Source organism: Talpa occidentalis, unplaced genomic scaffold, assembly GCF_014898055.3.
Source record: "Talpa occidentalis isolate TD23 unplaced genomic scaffold, MPIMG_talOcc4v2.1 talOcc4.7, whole genome shotgun sequence".
Taxonomy (NCBI): domain Eukaryota; kingdom Metazoa; phylum Chordata; class Mammalia; order Eulipotyphla; family Talpidae; genus Talpa; species Talpa occidentalis.
This window is the reverse complement of record NW_023605083.1, coordinates 63,668,081-63,685,965: the sequence shown is the minus strand read 5'-3', so window position 1 is coordinate 63,685,965 and position 17,885 is coordinate 63,668,081. Positions and strand designations below refer to the sequence as shown.

Genomic DNA, 17,885 nt, shown 5'->3' with positions numbered 1-17,885 from the left:
GCATGTACTTAGTATCTGTAGCTTTGCATAATTGCCTGAAAGAGCTCCATAGAGATATAGATGGGAGGGGGGAGAGGGGGAAAGGAAGAGAGAGAGAGAGAGAGAGAGAGAGAGAGAGAGAGAGAGAGAGAGAGAGAGAGAGAGAGAGAGAGAGAGAGAGAACGTACAGTGGGGATCTCTCCATTAAGAGGTTTAGGCCCAGCATTCCAGGAAGACTATGATGCATTCCTTAAGTTTCTTTCTTGCCTATCTGGTGGGCTATGTCTGTGCACTCACATGCAAAATGCTTCTCCCTTCATGATCTACCCACTTCTACAATGGTTAAAAGTAAGACTTGACATGAAATATTTTGCTCGATATTGCCTACACCCTGGGGTTAATGCAGCGACCAGGACATTCCAATACCCTCCCCACGGTGTTTTAACTTGGCTTCTTTTTTTTTTTTAACTGTTATAGCTACAAAAATCAGACAGCTTTGCAGAAAACCATTTATTATATGAAGACTGGTCATACCCAAATACAGACAAAATACTGTGATTAAAGCATGCTCTCAATATAGAGACATCTTTGACGTTCATTAGCTGAATTTATTGGATTGTTTTCCTTATTTTCATAAGTTTTAGGCTGTACCAACAAATACTGAAAACAATAGAAAATTACACTTACATCAGAGGCAAACATTATACACACAATGGAAAAAGCTCTGTGACATGAAGCTAGAATTTTACTGAGAGCACAAGCACACAGACAAATATGAAGCAACAACAGTGAGAGCTGATAAAGATGAAATGAAACCAATAGTACACTCTTATTAACCAAACAAGTTCTATCATATTATTACAACTGGCAGAGGATGAATTAACCAAGAGTATCACAGTCACACATTTCAACATATTAACAGACATTTCCCCCCCCCCATTTCAATTCATCCTTCACAAATTATAACTGTAGCAGCCTAAAAACAGAATTTAAAAATAGGATTAGAGTGAACAGACATACACACGCTTTTTATCTAAATCAGTCAAAAATCCACGTGGCCTGAAAACATGTAAGAAACTGCAATCTATCAAAAAGGGGGAAAAGGAAATGCACCTTCAAAGAATAGTACTATTTTTTCATAAAAACTTTCTACGTGCTACTTGTGATGGCTCTATTTCTAAACAGATGCTAGAGGTTCATTTTTATCAAATTGAAAATAAATTGATAAATCTACCGTTTTAATTCCCAAATACTTTCTAAAGTAGGGTAAAAGGAATCTTACAAACTCTCATAATTTGTAATAAAGACAGAAGATCTTGTTTAAATTGAATACGTCATTCATCTTACTAAACCACCAGAGTTCTTCAATTTAATAGTCTAAAACTCATTTATCTGTTAAATTTGATAGTGATTCTATAGAATCCAAAATGCTTCTAGTCATTTTCTCATCAGGTTTCAGGCCTATGGGGTTAGTTACATTTTCAGAAAAAATTACAAGCTATTGCTCACCAAGGGGTTAATCTGCCAAATCTGTGTCTGACTTTAACAGCAGAAAAGTTACAGTGAAACATAAATTAGAAACTCAATAAATATATGTACATTTGTAAAAAGTTACCCAAGACATAAAGGCCTCAGCACAGATGTACAAATTGTACAGAAGACCCAAAGGCAGGAAATAAATCCAAGAGTAGAACTCAAATAAGCATGCCCACTGCTATCTAGTAGAAACCATTAACCATGAAGGCTCTATCACGCAATAATCTTTGGTGTCCAAATATAAAAGGAATTCTAGGTACAAAGGCTTTGCCTGAAACCCTGGACTCAGGAATCAAGAAATACTTCAGTGTCACTCTGGAGGCCACTGGACAAAGGCAGAACTTCTTTAGAACATACATAATTGAATTTCCTTTTATTGCTTTATCACCTCTGCTGAGGGGCAGATGTCGAAAGCATATTCTGGAGAAAAAGGCTCAGAGTTAAAATCTGCCTTTCTCTTCCTTTAAGCAAAAAAGTGGCAGGGAAGGACCTTGGTGGATTCAATATTCTTAGAATTAAATCAGCAATTTCAGCAGCAAAGTCGCCAAAAACAGCATTGGCTGTCACTGTGTATGTAACAGTCATATAAAAAGCCTCTCCATAATTCAGATCATCCCTTTATTAAAAGAATCTTGTAATTATAAACCCATTGAATAAATCGAATAAAACCCTGCCCTAAGTAAGGAGTTGTGGCATGTTGGTGTAAAAGGGTTCTTCAGGAAGTAGCCTTCTTTTAACATATATGACAGTTTCCTTCCATTTTAGGAGTATAAATACGTAAGAAAGTATAATGGTATTTCCCCGTGTTGAAGTTTAACAAAGTATAGTGGAACTCATTGAAATAATTTTTGCTCTACTTTCAGAGATATGGGAATTACCGGGGCAAGATGGAAACCCCAGAAAGGAAAGGCAGGTGGGCATGAAAATTTATGATGGTCATAAGGCAAGCAAATATATTAAGGAATCTATGCAAATGATGAATATAGAAGTATTTGGGAACTCCAAGTTTTCAATGGTCCCTTTTTAAATAAAAATAAAAATACTAACTATTCTTATTAAATGCAATTCAAACAATACGCCATGATAACCAACAAGAATAACAAATGCATAGTTCTATTATTACATTGCTCAGTCTAAAACTTTCCAGAAGTTACACTGCTACATTGCCATTCTACTGAATTTCTCTGTTAGGTGCTCAAGTACCAGAAGGAAAAAAGAAAAGAGGGAAGGTAGGGGAGAAGACTGGAAAACTTCAGAATTCTTGCTTTCTCTTTTTGCAAACATTTCCCTTTTAAAGAGTTGGGTAAAGTGTAGAAAAAGAGGTGACCTCGCTTGAAATTATACATATAAAACAGGATTTCAAAGTTGGCAACTCTGGACAACCACAAATTTTCCTTCTTGTAGAGGCCATTAAGTGCTGGCTCAAAATATTAAACTACATACTTTACAAGTCATACATACAAATGTTGACTGGCACAGCCTGTTAGGACAGTTTTCAATTTAACTACAATAAGTGATAGCAGCAATGGTTAACAATTCCACATAAACACCACAAACACACGTATGTAAGAGCACCTACAACAACATGCAAAATCTCAACAATGACACCACTGAATATTACACAATGCATAGAAATTGTAATGGTTTTTGGCAAGATGTGTTTTTTTTGTAACACTTTAAAAAACAAAAGTTCTTGTTATAAATGCTATTTTAAAAGTTGTAATACAATGAATCGCAGATATAAAAGTTTAGTTAGTAAAATTAATCTGAGTGGATTAATACTAAAATGGACCTCCTACTGCATCTAGTATAAATAATCAATTATAAATTAATTTTGAGAGGAAGTACAATAAGGTATTTGATTTATAAAATGTAAGAATTATAGAAAGTAAACAGTCATAAAAATCACTTAAATACAGAATGCACATTACTGTTAGGATTCTCTATTGCTGATGTCTTCCTAATTTTACTTACTACAGACAAATAAATTATGCCAAAGCATTTCAATGCTCTTGGAAGTGAATGTATAATGGTAAAAATGCTAATTCCAGTGTAATACAAAGAAGAACATTGGAAGTGATTCCATTGTACCTTTTTTAACATCCTAGAATTCCATATTTCTTCAACTATGATATAGCAAATATAATTTATAAAATAAAAATTTGTGAAATTTAAAAAATATTTATGCTTGAATTCCTTTTTAGAAGAGTAAGCAGGAAAATACGAGATTTTACGAATACTTTGTATTTCTACATCATCCTGCTACAGGTCTCTTTCACTAGTTCCCATTTTCTTCCCCTTTCTCATCTCTAAATAAATTTACTTCAGAAACATCCTAATTATGCTGACAGAAATTTGATCCTTTTGTTTGAGAATAAGTCCCAACCCTTTAAGGTTTTAAAAACTCTTCATAGACTACAATAGGATAGGGTACACAGCATTCAAAATAATTGACACTATATAACAGGGTCTTCAAGTGAATACCAAATTAAACAAAGTCACTTTTTAGTTCGTAATTTATAATTGGAACTCCTATACTTGAAAATTGCAGTTTGTTTCTGCTCCATAAATGAGAACATGAATGGGTTAGGCAGAGAGGCATATGTTAAACTAAAAAGCATGATTATATTTAGAGATTATCCCTAAAAGACACAGTGCTTTGAGTGCTAGTCCTGATTCTGAGCCAACAAATTGTGTGTACCTGGGCTTTCATTTAATCTCTCTGACACCGTTTCCCTCCTTTGTAAAAGAAGAGGGATAGGTTATGTTAGATCTTTCCAATCTTATATTCCAGCCCAGCACATGTGAAGGATGTGTAATAGAGGTAAAAACTCATTCATTCCAGTGAATCTCAAAGTAGAAGGTAGGAGCATAGGGAACATGAGAATTTCTGGGGAACCTGTGTTTGAGGATGCATTTCCTTTCCAATCTCCATCTCCTTGCCTCCCAAACCCCGAGAGGACATGGTGAGCCCTTATCTTCACACACTGAAAAATCCTGGGCTAGATGATCTCTTGGGTGCTTATTAGGTCCAGCTTCTGGGGTCCCAATTCAACAGAGATGGTGACACTATTACTCTGACCTGGTTAATACTCAGATTAATTCATGAAGTCATGGTTCACACAAAAACTCAATATAATTGTATTAAAATGCTATCTTTAAAAAAATAATGCAATCTTTACCTTAAATCAGGCCTTTCTGTCAGTGTTGGTAGGCCCAATTGGTAAATTTACAAAAATAGGTTACACCATTGGAAATTTTTATTATCTTTCCATTCTCTGTTCAGAAAAGTGAAATTGGAAAGGTTTTTGATAGTTTGCCAATATCATATCCTTTTTTGTTTTTATATCATTAGAAATACAACAACCCAAACAAGATAAAACCACTATAAATAAAAAGTAAAACATGGAAAATCAGAGAATTTAACCTCTAAGGGTATTTCCAGCCTCATCCTAAATAGCTTGTAAAAAGTAAATGGCCTAACAACTTAAAAAGCAAATTCACTAACCACCAATGGGTTAATTATCATATTCTCCCCTTGATTTTTCCTCGAGAGTTGGAAACTTAGTTCGTTGCTCACATGGTAGTTTTTATTTACAGATACTAAGTGTTATAGTTTTATTTTGGCTAGAGGAAAAAAGAACAAATTACATTTTCCTATAGGCAAAGAAAATCAGAAGATTGATTAAAAATCACAATTTTCTCTCTAATCCATTAAACTGTGGAGAACCAAACTAGAAAAATCTGAATGGTTTCAATCAATTCCTACTTTTGAGTGAAGAGTCTTAGGTCCTTGAGATTCTAGGCTTAAAAGAGGTGTCCTTTGCTAGAACATTCCCTTTCCCTATCTGAAATATAAGAAAGTCATTTTGAAATTGGGTTTTGGTATATTGGAGTAAAAACAAATGATAACCTGTTATTAACATACGTTTATTTTTGCACATAAACATTCATCTCCATGAAAAAGTTGGATTCTTAAAAAGTAACATAAACGTCTGCTTTCTACTCACGGTCAGGAAAACAAAACTGCTGAATAGCCCATCTCAAAGTAACTCCAGTAACGGAATCTAAACACGGCTGCCCAGTGTGATAGGTAATGGCACTGCTCTCTGTCAACTAGGAGGCAAACGAAGACTGATGCTCCATTTACCATGTATCACTGTAGAGAGTCTAAAGGTGCCCCAAGTCCCTCTGAACAAGCAGCTACAGCAGAAACGGTCAATGGTGTAATGGCACTTGGATCCAGTTTCAGATCCTGATATGCTTATGTATTAACCATTACTCGGGCAACCCATTTGACTTCTCTGGATTTCCTTATCTATAAATGAGAAGAAATGTAGTTATCTTGTGACTACCGCGAGAATGCTGTGAAGCAACTTAGAAAAGCTCTTAATACAATGGTACGTTGAAAGTACTCGAGAAATGAGTCATTGGTGAAAATGGGCACATTCTTATGCAATTGTGCACCTATGTGAACACTGCAGATGGTGTAGAAATGGTTCTACTTTATTAACTTACTTTAAAATGGCTCTTGAACACTATTTAGAAGGGCTATGATCACTCATGTTTCAATAGAAAATTATCCTTTCTAATTGTTCTTGGTGATTAAAGTGTTACAGTGAGGAATACTGATTTAGTAATTGCTTTCATTCCATAATATTGTGTGCATTATTCTTTTCTGGTTTTTATCTAGCTTGTACTTTTTTTAAAAGGCAGTTTGGATTTCAAATGTTCAATGAATAACAACCCTTCTCCCCCAGGAAACAGGGTCTGAGGAAGATTCTCTACAAAATACTCAAATCAGTATTATGTATTTCAAAGCAAACCAAAATTTAATGGCTAAATTATGGACATACTGCATGAGTACAAAGTGTGGGAAAGTGTGGAAAGCTGTATTTGCATAGAGTCTTGCTGGGCTCTCAAAAATAAGGCCAAAACTTTAGCAAAGTACCTTTTATAAATTCTTTGAGAACAGGACCTATTTCATATATCTTTGTAGCCTTCTTAGTGACTAGACACTAGGTACGCAAATATTTGTTGCTATGACTACAAATTTTGAACTTTGTAAAGTCATTTGATTCCCTGGTTTCTGGAAGCTAAACCACGTGACTTAGACAAGTTAATGCAATCAAGGTTTTAGCTAAACAATGATCTAATTCAAAACCCAAAAGACCTAATTTATGCTAGAAAAATTCAGATCATTCTTTTATAGATTAGGTGATCTTAACATAGAGAAAAGTGAATTAACACGGGAAAACTTAACGTAGGGAAAAATAATTATAAAATAAATATAAATATTTTAAATATGTGATGTGTATCTATGAATCCTATTCAGAACAGACCTAACCCATGGTAACAATGGGATCTAAGAATAAGATACTGGATAAACATCCTGAATTATCTCTAACCTTGTCCAACATTATTGGGGTTTTTGGAAAATTGCTATAATCTATGGTTTTCAATAGCCATTCACTCACATGAATATAGAAGAAAAATGAAATTATGCAGTCATGTCATCTGAATGCTGACAGATGAGCTTGGCATTTTTTTGCTATAGATAGTACAAAACTTCCAGAGTCATGTGAGGGAGTGCACTGGAGAACTTTTCACATGATATTACACTGACTTTCAAATGTAAATTCTGCAAATAAGGTTGTACCGTTTTTGTCTGAACAGTGGGATTGCCTGGAAAGGCAGCACACGCAGTTGTGGTGAACACCTGCTAGACTGAATTTTTGTTTAAAGCACATGGATGATTTTGGCATCTACCACTGCCAATAGTATGTATATGATTGTTTAAAAATCAGAGTAACACATACCAAAAATGGCATCTGACAGTGGTATGCCCTCAGCATGGTTTATACAAAACCACAGACTTTAGAGGTAGTTGCAGATAATTTTCCTAATTTAATTAACTCAGAGAACACTATAATTTGGGTATACTTAAACTAACCCATTCTTCAGAAAAGTTGTATAAATCTAAATGTCAGAATGCTGCTATTTGGTTTGAGTTAGCCACACAAAATAAAAATAAATAATTCACATTCTCAATGTCATTGTTTTCTTCTAAATGAAAATCCAATACAGTTAAATAGGAGAGCTTCGTTTCACTACCTCAATAAACACAAATAGGGACTTAAAACTTCCTAGTTCCACTTTCTCAGTGCCTACTGATGGCCCTACTTCCTTATGACACTTACTTTGATGTGAAAAGCGTACCAAGAATTTCCAAAAAGATGTCAATGCAATAATAAAATGCACAATCACATTTTAAGTGTCTTACATAAAGTTTTTGTTAAAACACAAGAAGTAATCCATGTTAGATAATGTAATTTTTAAAAAAGTTATTTTACAGTCAGCTGTCCTATGTGCTTATAAATAGTTAAAGAAGAAGAGGAATAGGAAAGTCTTGTAAAGAGAACTGGTATGGTTCAAAATGCACAGAAGAGAGGGGCCAAGGGGCCGTGGTGAGCCACCATGAATGATCACTCCGCATCCTTTTAACCTGATAGTCCTGAGAGCTGGGAAGACACTGGCCTCACATTTGCTCATTGGAAACTACGAGTTGGCAGTAAGGAAAGTAAATAGAAAAAGCTGGCGTCATATGGGACAGTACCATTGCCTTACCTATAAACTGACTCATCTGTCTTGATCTCAACATAAAACGTAGAGAATTCACCTTCTTTTCAAAATTGTTGAAAGGATTAAACATAATGTATGTAGAAATAAATAGGCAAGTATTGAGCTGTCAGAAGGAATATTATCCAAAATGTTATTTTGGGCCAGCAGATTGATGAGAATATCTTGTTTTCTTTATGCTGATTTGTATTTTCTAATCTTCATACAATTAGTAAAATATTACTTATCTAAGTGATGCTTGCTAGTCATTTTGCACAGAGCGGCACACATACTGTCTTGAAATGGTGGCCTATCATTATGATGAATATAAAAAAAGAAAGCAAGAAACCTCCCCCCTTTCTTGTTGCATCTGGGTGCCTCTCTGGAGGAAAAGTCATGAGATGAAGTTGATTTCACCACACAAAGTCCAGGCAGGCTTCCCACTCTGGGCCAAAGGAAAAGGTCGCAGCTTAGCAGGATGGGTCTTCATGTGTTTACAACCTAGTGTTGCACAGAGCTGCCCAAACATGGGAAAGCACCTGATGATTAACAAATCAAATCAAAATGAAATTTGTTCTAGTCGTACAATAAATTAATACACAAAATACTTCCTACCTTCCTAGCTAAACTGAATTATTAGGACGGCTTGAAGAACAAATACTGTTCACCAGAACGCCCCAGACCTGACAAAGCAATTAAAAGTTGAATTTTTTAATGTGCTAATGATTATAAAGGATAGGAACCTACCTCAGCTTTATTGTGGTCCTAAACTATAATTTATTTTATTTTTGATGTATCTTAAGTAGTAATTCACCACAGCCTGCAAGACTTAAAAATAAAAACCTTGGGAAAACCACCACAAAGAACTGTTTAACCAAAATTATTATTATTATAATTGCAGGATATCCCAGATAAATGCAATTATATTTACCGTAGAAGAAACTGCACATTTTCAAGAATGCTTTGAATGCATCTAAATCTGGTAACAAAATATTGTTACCTAATATGAGAGTCAATATTCTTTTGATCTCAACTGCAAGGTCAAGTAATCCCCAGGAAAAAGGGATTGAGGTTTAATGCTTACATATAAATATGCAGGTGATTTAAGCTTTGAAGGGGATGAGTTCTTTTTTGTTGTCATGACTTCCAGATTTTAAGTAAAATTTTCCTCCTTTACCATCCCTTTATGCTTGATGCATAAGCTAATACTCAGGGACATTTTCAAAGCTTTGGTAGTCTTAAATTTCTCGTAAATCTGATCATCAAATTTAACTACAATGATTTCTTGGGGAACAAAAAAGTCCCTTCATGTTCACACACAACAGTAAAAAAGGAACTACGTAACAGTCTTTCTTGCCACAATATTGGATTTTGCATATTATTTTAAAATTATATATCTTCCAAAAAGAATGGCACCATTATCCCTCCGTTCTACTTCCCCTCCCCAAACAAAAGATGTTAGCTGAACATCTCGATTTTCGTACATTGCAAACAATGAGGCACAGGAGCTAAACTTCTAATTAAGCTAAAAGAAAAAAAGGTATAAATAATTTGATGTTGAACGTATGTCAACACTTTGATTATGGAGCTGAGTACAATTCTGTATAAGCAGTAAAGTGAGAGCTGTCTCCTCCTAATTAATATAGTTCTAAAAATTAAAAAAATAAAGCCATTTATTAAGTACACCAAGAACACGAGGTGCAGGAGGGAAGCGGGGGAGCTGAGGACGCAGGCGGCTAGGATGACTCCCAGTCTCCTTTCTGAGTTTCTCAAAAAACGGAATTCCTCCTCTGTTTGTGTTGCCTGAGAACCACTATGGTTTTGTAAAGTCTGTAACAGTAATTACACTGAATCACCCACAAGTACATTTGCTTTAGGCCTATATATACTATGTTAGTAATACTAAACTATCTCCATTGGCTTATTTGTAAAAAGAAAAATATATTATTTATATTTTTATAAAGTTAACACTGAGGGCAGAGGGGCCGGGAAGGGGAGGGAGGTGCGGTGAAGGACCACAGTTCTCCGGACACGGTAACCCAACGGGGGTCTCGCTCCAGCCACCTGTTAGGCGGTGTCTGAGGACGAGTCATAGGAGGCGGACACGATGAAGTTGCCGCCGCTGGAGTGCCCCGCCACGGACTGCGCGGCCTGCTGGCTCAGGTTGTTGCAGATCAGCACCAGCTGGTTGCTCTGCGCCTCCGACAGGGTGCTGCAGCTCTGATACACACTGAAGTTGGTCTTCCTGCCGGGGATGTTGCCCTTCTCGCACATGGTCTTCACCATCTTGGCCAGCTTGTTCTTGCCGAGGGCCTGGCAGTTGTACCAGTGCAGCGCCGCCAAGTTCACGACCGGCTTGATGGACAAGTAGAAGGGGGCATCCTCGTAGCGCATGGCGGGGGGCCGCCGCTGGGCATACTCCTTATAGTCCTGAACCGGGCAGGTCTGGGGGGCATGCTGGGTGGCGTACACACGGGAGTCTGTGCCCCCTCTCTTGGTTTTGGCATTCAAGTCCCCAGTGTCTTGACCCATCCACTCCAAGTACTCCAGACCCGTTTCTGTTACCCGGAGCCGGATATCGCCCCACTTCAAGGTGGAGCCGTGGAATCCTGTGCAGTGCCCAAAGGCTTTGGTGTTGTTGAGCCAGACGAGGTTGAGCAGGCCCTCGGGGTTGTAGCGGCTCAGCAGCCCCCTTTTGCGCAGGATGAGTTCATCAGCAAAAGTGAGCTTCATGGATTTGTGCGGTTTATTGCCTTTTCCTTTGCAGCGGAGTTCAATCTGCTTCTGCTTCAGGGCCTCTTGGGATCGCTTGAACTCCTTGTCCCTGGTGATGCTGTAGCCATACCTGTGTTCTTTCAGGTACCGTTCCAGTCCACACTGGTAGTTGGCCAAGCTGTTAGGTTCATATTCCGACCCATCCTTCTGCCTGGCGTCCACAAAGAAAGAGGCAAGGTAGGCATCCAACTCCTTGCAAGGGATGACATAAATCTCTCTCGTCTCAGAAGGATACTTGGAGATGAGGAACTCCCGGAAATTGCGGAGCGCAGTCTGCGTGCTCCGGATGGTTTTCTCATTCTGCTCCCTGCTGAGCTCAGCCGCTCTTTCATCCTGGTCTGCAACAAACGGGGGAGGGGAGGGATAGAGAGGGTGTTGATGAGTTCAGACAATGCACTTTCTACTCTGAAATAGTTTCCTTTTATAATGAAAAGGGAAAGAAGGAATCAATTTTACAGAGATCACTAATATTTACATACCTGTTCCTTTATAATAGCCAACTTCAGTTTCACAAATGATGTACTAGGCAAGGGCATGGCCCATTACAATCAAAATGAGCTTCTTGTGTCACTGGCACAATGTTTAGTGCATGAATGTTTGTGGAAAGAGTGAGGTTAGAGGCAGCCTTCGTTATAGGAAAAAGGTGAGACAGGAATGTGCTGTTCGCCCCGCTGCGGTGCGCAACGGCCCAATGGGGGCCGACACACTTATTTTGAATCACTTCATTTGTGAAACCAGAGGCTGTACTGGTTCCATTTTACTGAATTAGATTGAAATATTCTAACTTAGTTAGCACATCACCAAGGAGTTACATTTAAAATTTCTAAACCAAGCATGGAGAGCAGTTAATTTTACACTTAACAGCAGTTCAGGTAAACACAGTTTATAAATCTTCTATATATATAATTGCACGGCAGTTTGTAATAAGTGATGAAAATAACTGATATTTTGGAAAGTAATGAGGTTAAAACTTCATAGTTATGACAGGACAATGGAATTTGAGCTAGGCTATTCTAATCAAGAATCAAAAGGGGGTATGTGTCCTGGACAAACTTTTATTTTATTAATATTTAATTTTATTAAAATATACTCTGCCGTCAGAGTACCTCTTTCTAGTAAGGGATCATCTACAATTATGTGATGCTGCTGCTCTAAAGTAGTGGTTCTTCTAGCTTAGTGTGCTCAAAATTATTCAGGATGCGGCATCAAAATCAGATTTCCTAGGGGGCAGACTTAGGAATCCACATTTTAACTAGCATCTCTGTGTTCAGGGAGAGGATGGAGGGAACACATTTTTGTGAAACAACGTTGTAGCGCTTTTGCCTTATGCAAGATTTCCTACTGCATTTTACTTAATTTCATTTTTATGATGATTAATTTTCATGGATAGCATTTAACTGGTTTCCTTTCAAGAATGTGTAATTGAAAGTTGGGATTTTACCATTAACAATGAAAACATGTCAAAAATCACCACTATTAAGTCAGACATGGTTTGGGGGGAAGTAAAAAAAGGAATTTCTAAAAATGGAATTACACAATAGAAAACAAGACTAGTCTGTTGAGTATGGAGTGCCAAACACTGAAGTAAATTTAAAACAACATAAAAATGTAATTCCTGATTCTAAAGTTGAAGGTAAAAGTGTTTTGTTTATGCCAATCACTTTATTTAGGAAAACTTTAGATTGATTTGTAAGGTGCTCAGTGGAAATCTTTGTAATAACCACATACAATAATGAAAACAAAATTTTCAAATAATTGAATTTTATTCACAAAAATTTTGTGTATTAATTTACATATTTATGAATGATCATGTCATTTGAAGATGACAGTTCTAAGGTATAATTGTGAAAATCCTCATAATTTTATAAAATTAAATGAATGAAATTCATTCAACTACTTGATAGGCACATTTTTGAAAGATCGTATTTCTAAAATTCAAATATATGAAATTATATATATATTTTAAAAGAGTTATTTATTTATTTGTTTGTTTGTTTGTTTGTGTATTTGTTTATTTATACAAGCACTGGGTACAGTCAGAAGTGCGGGAGGGTGAGAGAATTCACCAGAGCCAGAGCAGGGAGCAGAGCAGGCAGAAGGACTGAAGTACACTGCTGAGGGGAGCAGCGGGCGGCAGGAGAGGTCTGCGCGCCATGTGGGACCCTCCTCTGGTGGCCGGGGAGCAGCCAGGGATTGAGCAGGCGCCGCCGAGGCTGCGGGCAGCTTCGCAACCCAGCGCTCAACCGCTGTGCCACCGGGGAGGCACCAAAATTATATTTTATGCTTCGTTAGATTTAATTTTCAGCTATGCTGTTTTCTTCCAGTTGAAATTATTTATACATCCACACCAAAGATACTGATCATCCCAACAAAAAGATGTAAGCCACAGGTTGCTCGTGACCTGTTACCATGTTGGCTCCCTGGACTGTTTATATTTGAAACCAAAGGAGCCAGCACATCTGTTTGTTTTGGCTACTTGTTCAAATATCTATCACAGTGGTCTTCAAACTTCAAAGATTTCCTAAGAAATAAAATACTCACATACAAATGTAGGATAAAAATCAAGTTTCTCAACTTTCACCCAGAATCTTTTCTGAAATGTATTTGTCTGAGATGAAGACTATTAAGTTCCCAAGTGTTGCCATCCCAAACAAAGACTTGACGAGTCAAACAAAATTTGTAAATTGACAATTAAATCCATGTTTCTTGTCCTTCTCTGTTATATATATATATATATTCTGATATAGATGAAAATTGCCACTGAAAACAGGGTATTAGGCTTGAATTGGGATGGCTGGCATTTTGCACTTCTGAAGAGATAATAGGTTAGTGTGATGTTCATTCTTTTGACTACATCTGGAATACTCTGCAAGGCTGCTGAATGTTCAAGATAAAGCAGAGACTTAAAATTTTATTCAATTCTTTCAGGTCAAGCATGCTTTGGTTCACAAGATGTTTGATGACTATTACCAAAACATGTGAAATAGTGATTCTAATTACAGTTAATCCTCATCTGCATTTGATAAAATATTCCAGTATTTTCTACCTCCTACTTACAAAAATGAATGAATTTAAACTTAATGTTGAAGAGTTTGTGTGTCAGTTTATAAATGAGTGAATGGTATGCAGGTCCCCCCCCAAAAGCTTATTAAGGGATAAGTGAGTAAAGGGGTTTAAGTCTGTTGGATTTAAGCAGTATTGGTGACTATACTGTAACCAGAACTGGTGAAGAAGACCACAGTGGCGTCTACAATGTTTCATCTGAGAGCTTCCTGGTGAGGCTACCAACTTCTGCATCTCCTCTATCCACATTTTCAGCACCATGCTAACACACTCACAGTTAACTGTGGCTGACTCACAGGAGCATTGCTTTAAAAACCTCAGCCCAGACTTCTAAGCCTTTCTCTCCTTTTTACTGGGCATCAATCTTAGTGAAGAGTCATTCGATCAGTAGGAAAACAGAAATAAAGAAACTGTCATGTTATCAGATTCTTTCCTAAGGGCAAAGAATGTGCCACAAGGGGCAGCTAAAAAAATCAGAGAAACCCTCCTTTCATTTTGCATGAATGGGGGGAAAAGAATGGATTTAAAGACAAGTAACAGTATAACATTTTATTTTAGCTAATTACAAAATCAAATAAAACCAGGGAAGAGTGATCATAAAATATAAAACTGTTACATTTATTTTGCATTTATCTCTAGTATCAGAAAATTTTCAGGTACACCTTTTAGAAGTTTTTTTATTAGATATAACATATATAATAGTCATTTAGAGCATCTGATTAGTTTTCACAACTGAATCCAGTGCCTTTGTTAACAAAAAGAACATCACTAGCACCCCAGAAGCCCACCTCATATGCCCTTCTTGCAGTTATTTCCTCCCACCAACAACAGCTATTCTGACTTGAAACAACACAGGTTTATCTGGCCTACTAGTATAACTTACATGAACAGAATCTTAGAGGATGAAATCTCTTGTTCCTGGCTTCTTTTGTTCAAAATTATGTTTGTGAGTTTCAACCATTTTGTTTTGTAGCTGTGGATAATTTATCCTCATCGTATTTTGTGACTATCTCACAATCTATTTTTCCTTTTGATTGGCTATTTGCATAATTTTCAAATTTGGGTTATTTCCACTAAAATTGTCATGAACGTCCAGAAGGTGTCTTTTGGGGATCATGTGGATGAATTTCTGTTGGGTGTTAACTTAGAAGGGAAATTCTTAGTTCATAAGAAATCATATGTTCAACTTTAACAGATGCTGACACCAATTTTCCCAAAAGTGGCTGTAGCAATTTTCCTTCCTAAAAATAATGGTGTCACTGTTCAGCTTGCTCCATATCTTGCAATGCTGAGTAACGTTAGTCTTTTTTTATTTTAGCCACTCTGGTGGATATGTAGCGGTATGCCATTATAGTTTTAGTTTCCCTGATGATTAATGAAGTCGAACACCTCTTCAGATGTTTATTGGGTATTTGGACATTCTCTTATGTGAAGTGCCTGTTCAAGTCATCTTTCTATTGTATTGTCTGTTCCTTACTGTTTTAGGTTTAACGTAATCTGTACAGGAGCCTTAGTCGGATATGTACATTGCAAATATCTTCTCTCAGTCTGTGACCTGCCTTTTCACTTTCTTAACGGTGTCTTTTAATGAAGATACAGTTCAATTAGCAAATTCTGCCTTTATGGTTCAGATTTTTTAAGGAATCTTGCTGATTCCAAAGTCATGGGAGATCTGTATCTTCAAGGAGATTAACAGTTTTACCTTTCACAGTCCAGGCTGACGTCCACTGGAACATCCTCCTATAAGTTCTGAGCTCGAAATTAAGATGATTTATTTTCAATATGGACCACAATCCCTTTTATTTCATTTAATTAATAAAATTTAAATACAACATATGGTAGAGTATCTGAAAACTGCAAATGGACACAGAGTCAAAGTCAGTTGTCTTCACATCCCATGTCCTTGTTACCATGGGTCGCTCTGCACGGCAACCAATCACTGGGTAGATAATTCGCAAGGTTTTTTATGCACACACACTTGTTCTTTTCTCTTCAAAAAGGGGGGAACACTATACTATACATCCTATTCTACACTCTGCTTTTTACCATTAACAATGTATTGAGAGCGCCATATCCTTAAAATATAGTTGGCTCAGTTTTTGTAATAGCTACAAAGTATTTTGTAGGATCTACCATAACACATTTATCTAATTCCCTATTGATAAACGTTCTGCATCCTATTACAAACAATGCTGCAATAGGTGTACATGACATGTCCCATACATGAGTAGTGTGTGTATATGTGTATACAGAAAGAATTTCCAAAAACGGAATTGCTTATTGCCCTGTCCGTATATTGTGCCATATACTGTCCAAATTCCATGATAAGGTATGAGTTGGTTTAGTCACACCTTCCTACATATATTATCAAACTTCTTCTATTTTAAAGACATAATTTTCTCCAAAATCTCCTTACTATTTTTTTTTTACTGAGGGAACACTGGTTTGCTTGTTAAATTGGTAAATTATATATTATAGTTTTATTTTGCCTTTCTTTTAATGATAAGTGCAATGTAACATTTAACATTTTTCAAATATTTATTAGGCCCCTATATTTTCTCAGTGGAGCCTTTTTGTCTTTTCTCCAGTTTCTTTTTTTTAACTTATGCATACAAGATCTGGGGTGTAGGCCAGAGGTGTGGGGGGTGGTGAGAGGATTCACTTGAGACAGAGTGGGGAGCATAACAGGCAGATCTAGTGAAATACTGTGCTGAGGGGAGCACTGGGCAAGACAGAGAGGTCTTTGCACCATGTGGGTTAGCTCCCTGGCCAGGGATCAAATTCATTCTACAGTGGCTGGTGATAGCTTGATAGTGCGGAGACTTTAACCCCTGTGCCACCAGTGAGGCACCTCCCTCCAGTGTCTTTTTTTATATATCGATTTACAGGCACTCCAGATATATCTGGGGATTTTTATATTTATATTTAGCTTATTATATAGTTATCTAGCCTTATAATTTTTAGCCCTGTGTGACATACACATACACACATACACATCTACTTTGCTTTGCTTTTTGTATTTGTGATTTTATTATATTTATGGAACTGAATTTATCTTTCTGTTTAAAAGTTTTTTATATGTTGTGCTTTACTTAGAGATGTTCCCCCACTATAAAAACATAAAACAATTCTTTTATGTTTTCTTCAAAAAGATTAATTTCATTTTTAATATTTAAATACCTAATCATCTGAATTTATGTTGGTGTAAAGAGTTGGCACCTACTTGACATTCTTCTAGAGTTATCAGATGTTAAATAAAAGGGGTGATTGTGGCTGATTATTAATGGAAAACTTTCCAAGTGTTTTTCTACAAAGAATGACAGCTCTGGAATTAAGTGATACAGATATATTAATAAAGATTTATTTAAGACTTGTTAAAGGGCTATTTGTCTAGTCATATTTTAATAATCCGTTCTTTAAAATCAAGAACTGATGTTAAATTTCATCAAGTGGGTTTTCGGCGTCTATACAAATGATATAATTTTTCTTTTGCTATATTGAAAGGGTTCTTCATGATGAGGCATTATTTTATGCCTGTTATGAATCACACTTGGCTGTGGTGTATTTTTGAATTCTGGATGCTAGTATTTTATTTAGTGCACATTTGTAGTTCATAAGCAAATTTTGTCTGTTATTTCCCTTTTTGAAGGTATTTTGGTTAGGTTTTGCTATCAAAGTTATGCTGGCTTCATAAAAAGAACAGCTTTATCTGTACTTGAAATTCCTGTGTTATTTACCAGCAGGATGACCTGGGCATTGTGTGGTGTGTGTATGGTCAGGGAGAGAGAAAAGGAGACTTAGGTCTCTGGTAATTCTAATTCTTCCACAAGTTGTTTGGATTTTCTCTTTTTAGAGTTAGCTTTAATTTTCTTCAAAAACAATCTATTTCATCAGTGGTTCTATATTTATTTGCA

General features: G+C 36.5%; 1 protein-coding gene across 3 annotated transcripts in view; it reads right to left on the bottom strand.

Moving 5' to 3' along the window:
- Positions 1-17,885, bottom strand: part of KIAA1958 (KIAA1958 ortholog) — a 131,273-nt gene that overhangs the window by 26,814 nt on the left and 86,574 nt on the right. The window contains exon 3 of one of the 3 annotated variants that reach the window (XM_037495238.2): positions 10,198-11,246. The exons of 1 other annotated variant lie outside the window; for it this stretch is intronic. In XM_037495238.2, the coding sequence (XP_037351135.1) occupies positions 10,201-11,246 (1,046 nt within the window). In that variant the 3' untranslated portion in view covers positions 10,198-10,200. Of the gene's footprint in view, positions 1-3,685; positions 11,247-17,885 lie in introns of those variants that run through there. One more of the 3 variants, XM_054689609.1, reaches the window with a different exon arrangement.